Source organism: Coregonus clupeaformis, chromosome 13, assembly GCF_020615455.1.
Source record: "Coregonus clupeaformis isolate EN_2021a chromosome 13, ASM2061545v1, whole genome shotgun sequence".
Classification (NCBI taxonomy): domain Eukaryota; kingdom Metazoa; phylum Chordata; class Actinopteri; order Salmoniformes; family Salmonidae; genus Coregonus; species Coregonus clupeaformis.
The window spans coordinates 1,347,953-1,366,967 of NC_059204.1; the positions used below are offsets into that span (position 1 = coordinate 1,347,953).

The following is a 19,015-nucleotide window of genomic DNA, read 5'->3' on the forward strand; positions in this document are numbered from 1 at the left end:
TGTCTCTCTGGTTTTGAGTGCTCTCTAAGAAGTCTTTATCCTTTCAGGGTTTTGAATATTATTCAAATATAAAAAAGCTATGGAGTGTGTGGCTGATTGACAGCACTGTATTGGTGCCAGGAACATGGCTAACGTCTGAGGATAGCAGTCCAATTCCACCACCAATTCCAGAGAGTAGTAAGAACTTCAACTCTATGACAGACCTCCAATGGTCATCAAGCAAAGACATTTAAGGTTTGAAATTCAAAAGTCTTTCCTCGATTCCTGTTTTGGATTCCTTAATTCTTCTTCCTTCTCCTCAAAATGCAATGAAGGAGAATATATGAGGTCCCTCCCATCTCCTCCAATGTGTTCTAATAAGGAAGCCAAGCAATCAAGGAATCATAGACGCAAGGAATTGAGAAAGGACTTTAAAGATTCACCCGAGGTCTTTCTGATGAAGGGTTGGAGTGTGAGATGCACGTACAGAGTGGTGATTGTCGGTTACATAACATGGAGTTAAGTCCCCAGGGTGGGACAGCTACACAGCAGAGGGAATTGTGAATGTCACATTGGGTGAACGGAAGACACAATTTCCCCATATACCATTAAATAGAGTCTGGAATGGTTGTTTGGATCTTCCTGCCTATCAGATTTTGGATTCTGAAGCAGGCTAGGATGTAGATTATGTCTGTTTGTTCCCATGAAAGTCTTAGATTGGGATTCCTACAGCACTACAGCCTGAAATGTGCCCACGGATTTCAAGCAGACATTGTAAGAAACATAGAAGTCCACCAATATGCCATCAAATCCCATTGTGTTGACGTTTCACTGGCATTCCTCACATTGTTTAGGTTGGATAGGAAAAACCACGGAATCCTGGTATTTGCTGGGCAGATAATGACATGGCAGTTACTAGAGCAGCATAGATGTAAAATGAGCTATTGTGTTTGATAAATTCATTGTCTGCCTTGCAGCATTGCATTATCCACCCACCTCTCTCTACTTTTCTTGAAACAGTACAGCACTATTTACATCTGTTATATACACACACTCAACATTACTTATACATTTGGGGTCAATTGGCAGAAAGTGAAAGCTTTAGTGTGGCTTCAATATTTGAATGCCTTCACTAATATGTGAATCATTTTGGTCATCGACTGTGGGGTCCTAACTCCCAGTGGTGGAAAAAGTACGCAATTGTCATACTTGACTAAAAGTAAAGATACCTTAATAGAAAATGACTCAAGTAAAAGTGAAAGTCACACAGTAAAATACTACTTCAGTAAAAGTCTAAAAGTATTTGGTTTTAAATACACTGAAGTATCAAAAGTACATGTAATTGCTAAAATATACTTAAGCATCAAAAGTAAAAGTATAAATAATTTCAAATTCCTTATATTAAGCAAACCAGAGGGCACCCTTTTCTTGTTTTTTTAAATTTACGGATAGCCAGGGGCACACTCCAACACTCCGACATAATTTACAAATGAAGCATTTGTGTTTAGTGAGTCCGCCAGATCAGAGGCAGTAGGGATGACCAGGGATGTTCTCTTGATAAGTGCGTGAATTGGACAATTTTCCTGTCCTGCTAAGCATTCAAAATGTAACGAGTTGTCACGATCGTTTACGGATGAGACGGACCAAGGCGCAGCGTGATAAGCGTACATATTTATTAAAGTACACAACACGAACAAAACAACACACAAACGATACGTGAAGTCCAAGGTAGACTAATAACATACCTTTACGGAACAAGATCCCACACAGACTGGTGCCAAACGGCTGCCTAAGTATGGTCCCCAATCAGAGACAACGAACTACAGCTGCCTCTGATTGGGAACCACCCTGGCCAACATAGATCTACACGATCTAGAAACTCAAACATAGAAAACTAAACATAGAAACTACACACCCTGGCTCAACATTTAAGAGTCTCCAGAGCCAGGGCGTGACACGAGTACTTTTGGGTGTCAGGGAAACTTTATTTTCTTTAGGAATGTAGTAGGTGTAAAAGTAAAAGTTGTAAAAAATATAAATAGTAAAGTAAAGTACAGATACCCAAAAAACGACTTCATTAGAACTTTAAAGTATTTTTACTTAAGTACTTTACACCACTACTAACTCCATCCGTGACACAGATGCACCAGCATTTTCCGTCCAACATCAAATACTGCTCCCTCTGACAGCTTCCTGTACCAAATGCTTGCTCGGACAGTAAATTACCTAATTGCCTGTCCTCCTCAAGGGGGGCCTATGAGTCACAGGGCCCTGGGGCCGAGGGGAGGATGCCCTCATTAGTCTGTGATGGTGAGCCTCCCTCCCTCACACACACACAAACAAACACACACACACATACACATGATTCTATGGCACCGGTCTATAAAAGTGACCCTGCAGTGCAATCCACAGGGGCCCTTTGGATCAGGGCCAGTGTGAATAATGAGATAGAACACTCACCCTGCTTTCTACTCTAGTGGTAAGTGATAAGTGGTTGCTCCATTAACTTATTTTGGGACTACGGGACTTCAACAGTTTGTGTTCGCCTAAACACACTACTTAGCCCCAACCAGACATAGAGCTGTCAAGCTCTATGTTGAAAGAAATGTGTAGTTTAAATAAATCATCTAACGGTTATTGGTGAGTTAATGGTAGAGTACATGTAACCAAATAAATAAGGTAACACTTTATTTGGATAGTCCATCGGTAGATGCTCTACAGACTATCTACAGACTACCAGTAACATTTCAACTATCTACTAACCCTTACCCTAAACTTAACCTTTACCCTTATTCTATACCTAACCCTAACCATAACCTTAGCAAGCAGTTGCTTATCAACAGATAGTTTGTTGATAGTATGACCATATGTTGAGCATCTACAGATGGAAAGTCTAGACTATCCAAATAAAGTATGACCATACAGTGGGGAAAAAAAGTATTTAGTCAGCCACCAATTGTGCAAGTTCTCCCACTTAAAAAGATGAGAGAGGCCTGTAATTGTCATCATAGGTACATGTCAACTATGACAGACAAAATGAGAAAAAAAAATCCAGAAAATCACATTGTAGGATTTTTAATGAATTTATTAGCAAATTATGGTGGAAAATAAGTATTTGGTCAATAACAAGAGTTTCTCAATACTTTGTTATATACCCTTTGTTGGCAATGACACAGGTCAAACGTTTTCTGTAAGTCTTCACAAGGTTTTCACACACTGTTGCTGGTATTTTGGCCCATTCCTCCATGCAGATCTCCTCTAGAGCAGTGATGTTTTGGGGCTGTCGCTGGGCAACACAGACTTTCAACTCCCTCCAAAGATTTTCTATGGGGTTGAGATCTGGAGACTGGCTAGGCCACTCCAGGACCTTGAAATGCTTCTTACGAAGCCACTCCTTCGTTGCCCGGGCAGTGTGTTTGGGATCATTGTCATGCTGAAAGACCCAGCCACGTTTCATCTTCAATGCCCTTGCTGATGGAAGGAGGTTTTTACTAAAAATCTCACGATACATGGCCCCATTCATTCTTTCCTTTACACGGATCAGTCGTCCTGGTCCCTTTGCAGAAAAACAGCCCCAAAGCATGATGTTTCCACCCCCATGCTTCACAGTAGGTATGGTGTTCTTTGGATGCAACTCAGCATTCTTTGTCCTCCAAACACGACGAGTTGAGTTTTTACCAAAAAGTTATATTTTGGATTCATCTGACCATATGACATTCTCCCAATCCTCTTCTGGATCATCCAAATGTACTCTAGCAAACTTCAGACGGGCCTGGACATGTACTGGCTTAAGCAGGGGGACACGTCTGGCACTGCAGGATTTGAGTCCCTGGCGGCGTAGTGTGTTACTGATGGTAGGCTTTGTTACTTTGGTCCCAGCTCTCTGCAGGTCATTCACTAGGTCCCCCCGTGTGGTTCTGGGATTTTTGCTCACCGTTCTTGTGATCATTTTGACCCCACGTGGTGAGATCTTGCGTGGAGCCCCAGATCGAGGGAGATTATCAGTGGTCTTGTATGTCTTCCATTTCCTAATAATTGCTCCCACAGTTGATTTCTTCAAACCAAGCTGCTTACCTATTGCAGATTCAGTCTTCCCAGCCTGGTGCAGGTCTACAATTTTGTTTCTGGTGTCCTTTGACAGCTCTTTGGTCTTGGCCATAGTGGAGTTTGGAGTGTGACTGTTTGAGGTTGTGGACAGGTGTCTTTTATACTGATAACAAGTTCAAACAGGTGCCATTAATACAGGTAACAAATGGAGGACAGAGGAGCCTCTTAAAGATGAAGTTACAGGTCTGTGAGAGCCAGAAATCTTGCTTGTTTGTAGGTGACCAAATACTTATTTTTCACCATAATTTGCAAATAAATTCATAAAAAATCCTACAATGTGATTTTCTGGATTTTTTTTCTCAATTTGTCTGTTTTAGTTGACGTGTACCTATGATGAAAATTACAGGCCTCTCTCATCTTTTTAAGTGGGAGAACTTGCACAATTGGTGGCTGACTAAATACTTTTTTTCCCCACTGTATATAAGAACCACATTTGGTTCTTTGTACCTTTCGCTGGCCCACAGTTTGGAATTTACCTCAGAAATCTAACACGGGAGTTGGTTGAATTTATTTGAATTCAAAAGTGTAAGGCCTAAAGTAAAACCTTAGGCTTTGAGAGAATGCACAGAATAAGTTGTGCACAGTGCTCATTTGGGGTTTAGGGTAAAAGAGGATAATGTTACTGGGATGATCCCTGTGCGTGTCACATCCATGAACACCGGCATTGTTTCACAAATACCTCAGAGACAATGGTGCATTTTTAACACCCCTGGTGTTGCTGGGTAATCATGATCGCTTTTGATCATGACAGGCTCTAAACACACTATTAGAAATGGAATCTTGCACCACATTTTTTCACCAGGCGTAAATTCACAGTAATCCACAGTGAGCGTTTAATAAGAACACATCAAAAGAAGGAAGCAACCCAAAACAAAACAGCACAACAGATCTATAGCAGTTGTTCCATTTGGAAATGTTGGTCTCTCCGGCCAGACCTGCATGCGTCAGCCTGCATCCAATAAGTTGTCAGTTTATCTTTCTGTGTCCTGAGATCTTTCCCGTGAGCCTGCATCCTGTTTTGAGGGGTCAGAGGGGACTGCTGTATGGCTGCCAGCTCAGAAGATCTCAGTCCCTTAAGTTTCAAAGAAAGAGATGATAGAGCAGTGTTCTTGGTGGAGAATAGTAATAAACTGTGCTATCTGTGCCCAGGGAGACCACTCAGAGAAACTTTTACTTGCGAAAGTGTGAGTTCTATTATTAAGCATCTTCCCAGAACCATGGCAGGATTGCATTTAATGTCCCAATCTTATCTGCTCAGAAAAATTAATTACCTGGGTCATGTTCATTAGGGCATGCAACAGACAATGTTTGAAAACAGGGAAAAAATTTGTCCAGGTAGTCTCTCCCTTTTTCAGTTTGTTTTCCTCCGTTTGGTGCCAAATGAACATGATCCTGGTTAGTTGCATAGCTCCTAAAGCTCATATAGAAAACAAAGACAACAGATTCTGTTTCACGGATAATTTACTTAAGAAAATACAAAACAATATAAATAAATATTTTTACAGTAGTTCAATATAGATCCATTGTAATATTCTTCATATGCTGTACATGTAAAACACAGTGGACAGATAAAAACAGAAGCAAGGGTGGTGCAACTTCTATTTAACATTGCATTAAACTGTATGTAACACTGAAAGTGACATAACACCATCATAATCATTCTCCATTTATGCTAATATCCTTTCTTTATTAGGTCAAAAATGCACAGCCCTATCTTTGATTAGCCTGTATAAGCATGGCATCCAAACTGAACCGCCAGCCTAGCATTTCGCTACACACACGTGTGGCTTAAGATATTCATGACATTATATTATATTATGGTCAATTTATGTAAAACGTTGGTCACTGACTGTAGTCAGAGGTGGATGTCACTTCAAGCAGCAGATTACTTATTTTGTCATATACACTGCTCAAAAAAATAAAGGGAACACTAAAATAACACATCCTAGATCTGAATGAATGAAATAATCGTATTAAATACTTTTTTCTTTACATAGTTGAATGTGCTGACAACAAAATCACACAAAAATTATCAATGGAAATCAAATTTATCAACCCATGGAGGTCTGGATTTGGAGTCACCCTCAAAATTAAAGTGGAAAACCACACTACAGGCTGATGTAATGTCCTTAAAACAAGTCAAAATGAGGCTCAGTAGTGTGTGTGGCCTCCACGTGCCTGTATGACCTCCCTACAATGCCTGGGCATGCTCCTGATGAGGTGGCGGATGGTCTCCTGAGGGATCTCCTCCCAGACCTGGACTAAAGCATCCGCCAACTCCTGGACAGTCTGTGGTGCAACGTGGCGTTAGTGGATGGAGCGAGACATGATGTCCCAGATGTGCTCAATTGGATTCAGGTCTGGGGAATGGGCGGGCCAGTCCATAGCATCAATGCCTTCCTCTTGCAGGAACTGCTGACACACTCCAGCCACATGAGGTCTAGCATTGTCTTGCATTAGGAGGAACCCAGGGCCGACCGCACCAGCATATGGTCTCACAAGGGGTCTGAGGATCTCATCTGGGTACCTAATGGCAGTCAGGCTACCTCTGGCGAGCACATGGAGGGCTGTGCGGCCCCCCAAAGAAATGCCACCCCACACCATGACTGACCCACCGCCAAACCGGTCATGCTGGAGGATGATGCAGGCAGCAGAACGTTCTCCACGGCGTCTCCAGACTCTGTGACGTCTGTCACATGTGCTCAGTGTGAACCTGCTTTCATCTGTGAAGAGCACAGGGCACCAGTGGCGAATTTGCCAATCTTGGTGTTCTCTGACAAATGCCAAACGTCCTGCACGGTGTTGGGCTGTATGCCACTCTCCCACATTTGTGGCCTGCTGGAGGTCATTTTGCAGGGCTCTGGCAGTGCTCCTCCTGCTCCTCCTTGCACAAAGGCGGAGGTAGCAGTCCTGCTGCTGGGTTGTTGCCCTCCTACGGCCTCCTCCACATCTCCTGATGTACTGGCCTTTCTCCTGGTAGCGCCTCCATGCTCTGGACACTACGCTGACAGACACAGCAAACCTTCTTGCCACAGCTCGCATTGATGTGCCATCCTGGATGAGCTGCACTATCTGAGCCACTTGTGTGGGTTGTAGACTCCGTCTCATGCTACCACTAGAGTGAAAGCACCGCCAGCATTCAAAAGTGACCAAAACATCAGCCAGGAAGCATAGGAACTGAGAAGTGGTCTGTGGTCACCACCTGCAAAACCAGTCCTTTATTGGGGGGTGTCTTGCTAATTGCCTATAATTTCCACCTGTTGTCTATTCCATTTGCACAACAGCATGTGACATTTATTGTCAATCAGTGTTGCTTCCTAAGTGGACAGTTTGATTTCAAAGAAGTGTGATTGACTTGGAGTTACATTGTGTTGTTTAAGTGTTCCCTTTATTTTTTTGAGCAGTGTACATTAGTTTGACCTTTGACGGTTTCACTTGAAGTTCAGTCATGTGAGCGGGCAAAAGCAGCAAGAGGGTTACCCCAAATGCAGTCACTGTGACAACAGTTAGAAACAGGACAGAACTCTTCTGTAGTGTTATCTCTGGAACAAATATCTATAAATATGGTTCAGGACATATTTCCCTCACCAGGTATTTCCCTTGGCTTGTTTTTCTTGTTTAAAATAGTCCTACCATTAACAAGAAAATAAGTAAGGAACCCTATCCTTCCTTCTATGAGATCCAACTTAGAAATACACTATAATACTGACTTCAGTACGTATGCAACAATGCCCTATGTAAAAGGCAGAAAGCAAACACGTCATGCAATGAACTCTCTACACAGCTTGGTCAGTCCTTGGTTGTCACTTTGTCACTGCTTTGTTACTTTGCTTTGTTACATCACTGACCTGTTGGGGCAAGTGTTCCATTTGCGTAAGGCTTAGGACAATTCTCGTCTGGGGAATCTCTAGTGTTCATGATTGGTCTTGTGGGCTAGGCCTATGCAAATAAACAGGCCAAGATCTCTTTATGAGAACAAATGCAACATGGATAGCTTCCCTGTGAATAACAAACCAGTCTTTCTTCAAAATGACATTGATGGTCTCAAATCCGTGCAATTACGTGAATTTGATTGATATGAAGTTGATCGTGGAGATGGTGGAGATGGTGGTGGGAAAACCTGAATGTTACGCAATCAAGGATTTCAGTCTGGCATGAGTTCACTGCAACAATGATTAAGGGACCAAGCCTATCCAAATTCCCTGTGAAGAAAGCTTGGGGTTGATGTTTGCTCCTCTCACTCTGCTCTGTTATTCAACCGACATACAGAGAAAACCTTGGGCCAAGGGCCAGATTAGAATGCATTAAATAAGGCTTTTGTTTCAGTAAAATGAAACAAGTCCTCCTTTCTGTTAAAGCCTCACTAATCCACTGTATCATTTAACTATCAAACCGGTAATTTGACTTGACAGCCTCTCTATGTATGGTAGCAACCAGAGAGGATTTCTGGGGGAAAATCTATTTTCGACAAATGCCTGTAACAAGGGAAACCCAGCATTGTGAAATTGCAAATTATTATTTAGTACGGGCTTTTGCAAGAGTGAGTTTATCAATAACAGGAAAGGTATCTGCAGTGCCCTACAAGCTGTGAAAACAAGCTACATTATTTTCTGTCGGTCTTCCGACAGTACTGCTTCCTCTGGAGTTATTGCTTCAATCCTGTTTTGGTTCCCCCATAACACCCCTAGCTCTACCAGTGAAAAATATAAAAATACAGCTACGAAATTAATATTCACTGCAACAAGGAATTACCCACAGGAGGTGAAATGATTCACGTCTATACAGTACATCCTATTCATGTCCCACAAATAGGATCTGTAAATTCTACAAAATACTGATTGAATACTAAAGTAGTGTCACAGTCATCTATGCTAAAGAACTGCAGCCATGACCTTCAAACCCTGTGGTTTCATAATGATATGCTGATATTGAGATTAGTTGGAGAGAGCTCTCCACTGTGCCATTATATGGCATTGATGGGCATGTTTGCATTATGCGCTCCCTATTTAGTGTCATTTAGTCTATATAACAAAAATACATAGTCAAAAACAGGTTAATAATAATAAAATAAATCTACAAATACAATACAATTAATGTGCAAACTACTGCATTGAGAAAGAGAGGCCTTGGTGTATGGCCATAGGTTTGGACCAGCAAATCTAATGCATATCAGCTGACCCTGTGCAGTCATGAAATATTTTCCCCAGATGGAAATGGCTACATTTCTATATACTGTATGTGCACATAATAATGATATAAAAAGTGACCACATTCACCCTCTTGTGTTTCACATAACTGTCTGTTATTCACTAGAAGAAGAAGAGAAGAGAACAACACCTTCAATTTATGCAACTTCTATAAGCCACAACATGTCACCAATCTGACGCCAAATGAGTCACAGTGTTTCCTGGGTGATCAAATCTGTACTGTCATTGACGTAGTTTCCCTCTCTCCATAAAGTCCTATTGTTGTGGTAATTGTTTTTATGTATTTTTCTTACTTTAACTTCACAGGTGAGCTGAAATATCTAATGGCGCCATTTCCTTCAAGACTTGGCTCCCATGTTCCAGAACTCAACATATTCCCTCCAAAAACGAGTTAAAATTAGGAAATCACATTGAAAGGCACCAACAGGCTCTGGTTTTCTCATCCTAGTAGTGTCCAGCATCTCTTTGTCCCCAATCACAGGACACCTTCTTTAGGCCCTGAAGCTGATGTTGAGCTTGCGCCTTCTGGGGTGGCACACCTTGGATAGCACCACCAGCACCGTGATCAGCACCAAAGCTGTCACCATGATGACGATAATGCTCACGCTCTTACTGTCCAGCTTCTGACACTGCTCTTGCGTCACGCTCCCAATGTTCACCTCCACTGGCACCGAGTTCTCGGTGTACTGGCAGGTTACTGTCGCGATGTCCGGGACGACCACTTCGGAGCGTTGGAGCATATCGAGGAAGCGGGGGTTGCTGCAGCAACTGAGAGGGTTCGAGCCCATGTAGAGGGTTTTGAGCGTCCGCTCCAGGACCAGGACTGTGTTGTACTCCAGGGTCACCAGATTGTTGTTCTGCAGGTTCAGGGACTCGATGGAGGACTCCTTGTTCCAAAGGGGGAGAGTGGTCAGCTTGTTGGTGGACAGGTCCACAAATTTGAGACTACTTAGCAGGGAAAGGTCAGTGTTCAATTCTGGGATGTGGTTTTCTCTCAATGAGAGATGAGTTAGGGAGGTCTCCAGACTAGAGAAAGCATTCTGTTGAACGTCCAAGCCTGGGTTTAGGGACAGGTCCAGCAACCTGAGTGGAGTGCCATTGAAGGCATATGGTGGCAGAACTTCAAGACTGTTTCCAGAAAGGTACAAGAAGTGCAGGCTTGGTATTGATGCAAAGGAGACACAGCTTGGAGGATCCTGGGAGTTGTGGTCTGTCTGGGGTGATTTTCGCTGTGAAGGGCAGACTTTCAGGTAGTTCTGCTGGAGGTGAAGGCCTCTGATGCTGGGCAGTCTTTGGAACATTCCAGAGTCCATTATGCTGAGAAAGTTCCCTTGTAAGAAGAGTTCCTGCAGTGACCGTAGGGTGTTCTCCCCAAACGAGAGGTTTTGTAGGGCATTGTAACTCAGGTCCAGGGTCTTCAGAGAGTTCAGAGGGCTCTCCTGGTCTATAGAAAAGGCCCCGATACAGTTATTACTGACGTTAAGATGCTCAAGGGACACCATGCTGCAAAAGAAAGACGGCGGTATGCTCCTTATCTGGTTGTAGCTCATGTCGAGGTACATGAGCCTTGAGAAGTCCTGGTGTCTGCTCATTCCACCTGACTGTGTGTGAGGTACGAACGTGTCTCTGAAGTGCTCGAGCTCATCAGCTGGTCCTGTGGTATTGACACTCATCAGGCGATTCCTGGACAAATCCAGGTACATGAGCTTGTTCCTTCTGGGGAGAACGGGAAAGTAGTGGATCTTGTTTTCCCTCAGGTCGAGGTAGAGGAGCTTGTACTCTAGGTCTGAATCTGTGGTTTGGAAGCACTCCATGCTGTTCTTACTGAGGTTCAGCACCTTGAGTTTGGAAAGGTTAAAGTCAGTGATGCAAGTGATGGAGTTAATGGACAAATCAAGCTCGGACAGATGGAGCAACGAGTCAAATGCTCCGTCCTCAATCTCTAAGATGACGTTGTTGTGAAGGTCAATGTTTCTCAAGGCCAAAGATCCACAAAAGGTCTCCTTGCCCACTTTGGTGATACTGTTGCCATTCAGAGAAAGGTTCATTAGTGCTGGGGCTTCACTGAGAAAGAAGTCGGTCATCCCCGTGTACAGGCCATTGCCTGAGAGGTCAAGCCTCTCCACAGCCGTAAGAGGTCCAATGCTGGTTTTCGAAACAGCAAAAACATCCAAGTAATTACTGGAGAGGTCCAGCACTTGTAGATTGGTCATGTATTTGAACAGACCCGGCTGGATGAACTGGATCTTGTTGGAGTGGAGGTTCAGATGATGAACGGTGTTGTAGATTGCTAGAACCTCTTGAGTAAGGTTTTGTAGAAGGTTACGAGACAGGTCCAGCTTTTGAATGCCATGAGGAAGCTTGGCTGGAACGGTCCTCAGGTTCAGATCGTTGCAGTACACGTCATTCTGGACCTGTGGACAGAACAAAGAAAAATAACTACATGAGCTTTGACCTTCACGGCGCCACTGCACACTCCCAGAAGACCACAAGTCACCTTGACACTTTACACTATCACAAACCCAAACAGACAAGATAGTTGTTTTACTGGCCATTGTATCTGTGTTCTTGGCAGTCAGGAAAGACTGTGAGGCTTGTGGGGATTTCACCTCATAAAACAAGCTCTTATTACCTCTGGATTTTCAGAACGCCTGGTGGACAAAGTATTTTTCCATATATATTTTAAACATTAAACTATTCACTTATCAGTGTGGCTGGTAATTGAAACCAAATGGCATGAGCCCTCTCTAAATACAACCCATAAAACGCACACACACTCACATAAAACAAAGTGGATTTAGGTTCTTGGCATACTTGTGGTTTTGAAGTCAGCAGCAAGCATTCCTTAGTTCGTTTTTTAGCTAAAAGGCAAGCTTTTCTGAAAGCTTTCTTCTGGCTTTTATGAACAAGTGTTCACTTATACGTTTCTGATTAATATCTTCATATGCATTTAAAAGAACTTGCAAATCACAAGTCATACTGTATATCATCATAGGATCTAAAGATGTTATACCAGAATGTAATACTGTTATAGAAAGGGAAAGAAAGTGAGGTACGTACAGCACATCTGTAAACCACCAAGTTTATGTTTCCATGAACTAAAGCGAATGCACAAACAATAGACTGCATTTAGATATATTCATACTGATACTGTACATTTGTACATCCACTGTATATCAACTGTATACCCACTATATATTTGGAAATCCACTGTTCATTCTCTTACAGCTCTATGCTCACTCTACCTAGTTGTATATAATGTATGTAAACTTTGTTTAAACTCGGCTGTCTGTATTCTGTCTCTAAATGTTGTCTATGACTAGTAGCACCATATCACCAAGTAAAAGTATGTGTAAATGTACTTGGCGAATAAATGTGATTCTAATTCTGATTCTGGACTCTGCCTCAAAAAATAAAAACACCATCTCCCTCTAATCTATTCCATTCAAACTGGCACACTGATATCAGTTCTTGCAGTCTAAAGAGGCAATTTCCAGCCCAGTTCCAAATCATCCTGCCTGTTTATACAGTTTTCCCGTCAGTAGTCAGGAATGCGATACATTCCCAGGACTACAGCAATATGAATTTCATATCAGATATTGCTTTCGTATGTCTTCTCTAACATGATCTCACGGTCTGACTTCAGCATTCGACGTTTGTCCATGGGGGATAAATGTCCAACTCGACGGTTATGTTTCGGCATTAATTCTGACTGGTTAAGGTAAGGATTAAGGTTTGGGATAGGGTTAAAATAGAAACAACTCAACGTTATGTTTAGGCATTTATTACGACTGGTTAAGTTAAGGGTTAAGGTTTGGGATAGGGTTAAAACAGAAACATTTTTAACGAGTGCCTAGCACTGGGATTGAACCCGCGATCCTCAGAGCCGTAGCTTGCGGTTCAAGCCCCTCCTCTATCCCATCCACAACGCGCTAGCAAGCCGCGAGCCTACTAGATGGTAATAGCCGCTCACGTTGCCCCTAGTGGATGGTATTGAAGGCATCTCCCGATGTCCTCGGGACATGGACAAACATTGAATAATGAAGGACAAATGTTGAATACTGAAGTGGATCTGGTGTGACCTGGCTGGTCTCCGCAAAGGGTGGAATAAGGAGAGAAGGAAAACACCAAAGGGCTGTTCTATGGACTCAGGGCAGAAAGCAATGCCTGAGCCTCTTTTAGTAAAGGACTAACAAAGGACACTATGTAGCATCAGGTCCAGATTGATAGTACCTGAGAGAGGGAACATTCCCCTTACAGAAAGCAGCCCTGAGGCTTTCAGCTCGTTAATTTGATCCGTTTGGCTGTGGACATAGAGACGCTTCATCCAAATTCGGCGCTAGACCGAGATTACACATTTGTCACCACAACAACAGGCAGAGGAAGTCAGTCAGTATACCCAAGCTGCCAAGAAGAGTCTGACTTTAAGTCCAGCTATGTCTAAACACCCACATTAATGTAAGTGCTTGGACGATGAGAGTTGAATACACTGTCTGCAAGTGATTTGAGACATCACAATCACAGTGCAGAGCTGTGAGGTAATGGCACACGTGCCTCCTCTAAGACTATAGTTTGCTTTTATCTTGCCTGGGCACATTTACTTATTCTTCTCCATCTCAAAATGAAACAGTGTACTGTAGGTGTGACTACTCATGGGTTATGTGGTCAAACTGTATGTTCTGTTATCTGCGGTTCAGAGCAGGAGGAAACAGCATGGCTAGAATAACAAAAAGGATCGGTTTAATATCACAAGACTCCAGTAGAAATGTTTTATGCCCCTGGACAATTCGAAAGTACCTGATATACTGTACTTCGGATATACAATACATGAGAGGTTTGTGAGAAAACTGCCAAAACTCTCAGATAACAACATCAAGGTACACACTACCCAATGCGCACAGACGTCAATTCAACGTCTATTCCACGTTGGTTCAACGTACTTTCCTTGAAATGAAGTGGAAACAATGTTGATTCAACAAGTGTGTACCCAGTGGGTATGCTAAAAGTGCAGTTTTGCAAATGTTTAGTAAAATATAGATATAATAATACTCAGAACTATTCTTGGTCAAATTCAAAACAACATTAAAACATAGGATACACTATCAAAACCGATTACAGAAACATCAGTTATCAGCAATTATCAACACTATCCTCCCCTCTATGTTATTAAAATCAGGGGTCTCACTTTAAATGAAAACCCCATAAAATAAGTGGCCCATAATACTTATTTATTTTCTTGCACATACTTTAGAACTTTGCGAAAAAGTGCATTACAAATTAAATTTATTATTATTATTACATGGCAGTTACATATTTTACACATAGTTTAAATACTTTCAGTTGGCATACTATTTGAAAGCTATGAAAACATTCCAAAAGCCTGTTGCTGCAGCAACTCACTTACCATTTGGCAGGGGGCGAGCTGGCGTGGGGGATGTAACAAGGATGCTGCCACATCACTGACGATGGCCAGGACCAGCCAGAGGTAGGCTGCCATGGTGCTGTGACACAGAGAGAGAGCACACATGAGAGCAGGAAACACACTGATGGGTTTATGACATGAACTGAGACCTGTTATTTATTCCACTTGCAACGTCATATCGCTGCTACTAACAATCCATGACTGAGCTTAACCATGCATGTCTTGGTCCGTTTAGGTAGGTCCGCACATCCAAGCCTTTGCTTTGAATACTTTATAGGCATATTCAATTGTGATTATTTCTTAAATCATGAGAATGCTTTTGTTGGTTAGTTACCTCAATGTCTCTGGTGTCCACTGACCGCCAATAACATTTGCAAACTTAATCAATCACAATATGACCCTACATGAGAATATGGAATACTAAACAATATTACAAAGAATGAAAGTAATAGAAAGATTGGTTTGCTCAATAAGTGTAATTGCAGTGGACACTTACAACATGCTACCATGCTACTATATTTAGTACTTGTTCCTCTCAGGCTTGTTTTTAGTCTTAAGTGACGCAAAAGGAAACTCCCACTGATCACTCAAGCCAAGATCTAAAAGGTTATTAATTACTATAGGAACAAAGATAGTATTTAACCAACAACAAGGACTTGTTTTGGTTCTCACAGCTGAAGAGCTGACATTGCATATCATGCATCTTTACTGTCTCACCACAAATAGTAGACATTAATAGACATGTCTGTGTCATACTGTACCTACAGCAACAATCAAGACTTGTATTGCATGACTTTTCTTTGCCTTGAGCACAATGCTGTCCACATCACTCAGGTAACATAGGAAAATACCCTCTGAATTCTCAGTGAATTATGCTCTCCTCCAAGACTCCAAGACTTCACAATAGCCCATGAGAACATAACACCCCTACCCAGCAAGCACAAAAACATTTCACACATTTGCTCTCATATATTAATCTGTACACCCATCCAGCTCTTTTCTCATTATCTTCCTTACACGTTTACATAGAACATTCGTTCCCCTATTCCACAACCTCCACTGCTAAGTGTATCGTTCTCCTCTCCTCTTCCCTCTGTTGCACAGCTGAGGACCATTCTACCATTTTCCAAGACATTCTTCCCATTTACCCTAAACAGCAAGCAACAGGAACCACGCACATCATAATTAGATATGATCTAAAGTCGTCCATAGGTGTTTACCTCATCGAAATGGTTACTTTCCCATGCAGAACCTTCTGCTCATGCTGCTGCTCTCACATCCTCACTGACACACACACTCCCACAAACTCTCTCACACACAGCAGACTCTACCCCGCACCTTTTCGCGCTGCGCTGTACCCGGGCGAGAATACCTGCATCATTGTTGGTTTTTCCCCCGTACCTTTTTTTTTAGGGAAATACCACCCCTTACCTTTTTTTAGGGAAATACCTTACATGGGATTTGGAAGTCCATTTTCTCCGTACTTCCTCCAATTTCACACTAATTTCTCTCTCTCTTTATCAATCTCTTTTTCACTCTGTATCTCCCTCTCCCTCTCTTCGCTTCTCCCTCGCTCTTCCTTTCTCTCTTTCTTCACCTCCCTCTCTTCATCTATTGCTCATCAGTCAGAAGAACTGGGTCCTAACTCTTCGCGGCTTGTCGTTCCCACATGTTGGCAGTTGCTCATTCTGGAACAACTGTGTACATAGGGAGGTTATAAATTCCTTGAATCTTTTTGTAAACCGTTAGGCATGTACACACATAAACTTCAGAAAGCGCTCGGCTGAGAGGCTATTTATTATGTGGTCTCTGTAGTCTCCGTGGCCAGCCAAGTTATCATAAACTAACCAGATTGTTATGCTATTCTTCCGAGAAAGACAAACATACATATTCACAAGACGTACACTTTGATAAGTAACATGTCATGGGCCAACTTTCAAATACTGTTGAAGCCTCAACTGAGGATGCGAAAGACACTCACATGCGCATGCACGCACACACACACGAACGCACACGCACGTCCGCATAAACGCTCACCCTTTCCATCCATAAAGGCGACGTCTTTTAAAGTGTTGTACCATTCCAGAATTGAATGTCAGAAATATGTTACTCTCTTCCCTAGTTCATACAGAGGTGTACATTAAGTGAAGTGAGTGTCCATCCGTGGCAATTATTGGCAGACTAAATAGCCTTGGGTTCACCAACTACTTCTCAGATAGAGTTCAATGTGTCAAATCGGAGGGCCTTTTGTCTGGACCTCTGGCAGTCTCTATGGGGGTGCCACAGGGTTCAATTCTACGCAGACGACACCATTTTGTATACATATGGCCCTTCATTGGACACTGTGTTAACAAACCTCCAAACGAGCTTCAATGCAATACAACACTCCTTCCGTGGCCTCCAACTGCTCTTAAACGCTAGTAAAACTAAATGCATGCTCTTCAATCAAACGCTGCTTGCACCCGCCTGCCCGACTAGAATCACTACTCTCGACGGCTCTGAATTAGACTGTAAACTCTCCTTCCAGATTCACATTAAGCATCTCCAATCCAAAGTTAAATCTAGAATCGGCTTCCTATTTCGCAACAAAGCCTCCTTCACTCATGCTGCTAAACATGCCCTCATAAAACGGACTATCCTACTGATCCTTGACTTGGCGATGTCATTAACAAAATAGCTTCCAATACTCTACTCAGCTAATTGGATGTAGTCTATCACAGTGCCATCCGTTTTGTCACCAAAGCCCCATATACTACCCACCATTGTGACCTGTACGCTCTCGTTGGCTGGCCCTCACTACATATTCGTCGCCAAACTCACTGGCTCCAGGTCATCTATAAATCCCTTCTAGGCAAATCCCCGCTTTATCTTAGCTCATTGATCACCATAGCAACACCCACCCTTATTATGCGTTCCAGCAGGTATATCTCACTGGTCATCCCCAAAGCCAACACCTCCTTTGGTCGCCATTCCTTCCAGTTCTCTGCTGCAAATGACTGGAACGAACTGCAAAAATCTCTGAAGCTGGAGACACTTATCTCCCTCACTATCTTTAAGCATCAGTTGTCAGAGCAACTTACTGATCACTGCACCTGTACACAGCCCATCTGTAATTAGCTCACCCAACTACCTCATCCCCATATTGTTATTTACAGTGGGGGAAAAAAGTATTTAGTCAGCCACCAATTGTGCAAGTTCTCCCACTTAAAAAGATGAGAGAGGCCTGTAATTTTCATCATAGGTACACGTCAACTATGACAGAAAAAATAAGAAATAAAATCCAGAAAATCACATTGTAGGATTTTTAATGAATTTATTTGCAAATTATGGTGGAAAATAAGTATTTGGGCAATAACAAAAGTTTCTCAATACTTTGTTATATACCCTTTGTTGGCAATGACACAGGTCAAACGTTTTCTGTAAGTCTTCACAAGGTTTTCACACACTGTTGCTGGTATTTTGGCCCATTCCTCCATGCAGATCTCCTCTAGAGCAGTGATGTTTTGGGGCTGTCGCTGGGCAACACAGACTTTCAACTCCCTCCAAAGATTTTCTATGGGGTTGAGATCTGGAGACTGGCTAGGCCACTCCAGGACCTTGAAATGCTTCTTACGAAGCCACTCCTTCATTGCCCGGGCGGTGTGTTTGGGATCATTGTCATGCTGAAAGACCCAGCCACATTTCATCTTCAATGCCCTTGCTGATGGAAGGAGGTTTTCACTCAAAATCTCACAATACATGGCCCCATTCATTCTTTCCTTTACACGGATCAGTCGTCCTGGTCCCTTTGCAGAAAAACAGCCCCAAAGCATGATGTTTCCACCCCCATGCTTCACAGTAGGTATGGTGTTCTTTGGATGCAACTCAGCATTCTTTGTCCTCCAAACACGACGAGTTGAGTTTTTACCAAAAAGTTATATTTTGGTTTCATCTGACCATATGACATTCTCCCAATCCTCTTCTGGATCATCCAAATGCACTATAGCAAACTTCAGACGGGCCTGGACATGTACTGGCTTAAGCAGGGGGACACGTCTGGCACTGCAGGATTTGAGTCCCTGGCGGCGTAGTGTGTTACTGATGGTAGGCTTTGTTACTTTGGTCCCAGCTCTCTGCAGGTCATTCACTAGGTCCCCCTGTGTGGTTCTGGGATTTTTGCTCACCGTTCTTGTGATCATTTTGACCCCACGGGGTGAGATCTTGCGTGGAGCCCCAGATCGAGGGAGATTATCAGTGGTCTTGTATGTCTTCCATTTCCTAATAATTGCTCCCACAGTTGATTTCTTCAAACCAAGCTGCT

At 42.7% G+C, this 19,015-nt stretch overlaps 1 protein-coding gene across 2 annotated transcripts; it reads right to left on the reverse strand.

Annotated features, from left to right (window-relative positions):
• Positions 1 to 7,428: 7,428 nt before the first annotated feature.
• On the reverse strand, positions 7,429 to 16,016 carry LOC121579260 (transforming growth factor beta activator LRRC32). 2 transcript variants are annotated; one of them, XM_041893707.1, is made up of 3 exons: positions 15,936 to 16,016; positions 14,698 to 14,794; positions 7,429 to 11,707 (listed from the first exon to the last, which is right to left on the reverse strand). In XM_041893707.1, exons 1-3 carry the CDS (start codon positions 15,938 to 15,940, stop codon positions 9,785 to 9,787), a joined length of 2,025 nt encoding a protein of 674 aa, XP_041749641.1. In that variant the 5' UTR covers positions 15,941 to 16,016; the 3' UTR covers positions 7,429 to 9,784. The 2 variants fall into 2 exon arrangements, with proteins under 2 accessions (XP_041749641.1, XP_041749640.1); XM_041893706.1 differs by lacking the exon at positions 15,936 to 16,016 and having other exon boundaries at positions 14,698 to 15,382.
• Between the last annotated feature and the right edge of the window lie 2,999 nt (positions 16,017 to 19,015).

What these genes read in the sequence shown, in the direction of transcription:
- LOC121579260 (XM_041893706.1), bottom strand. Translation starts at nt 14,820, where the DNA reads ATGTGTGCTCTCTCTCTGTGTCACAGCACCATGGCAGCCTACCTCTGG. An exon ending in AGCTCGCCCCCTGCCAAATG is followed by an intron (nt 11,708 to 14,697) that starts GTAAGTGAGTTG and finishes TTCTGTCCACAG; the next exon opens with GTCCAGAATGACGTGTACTG.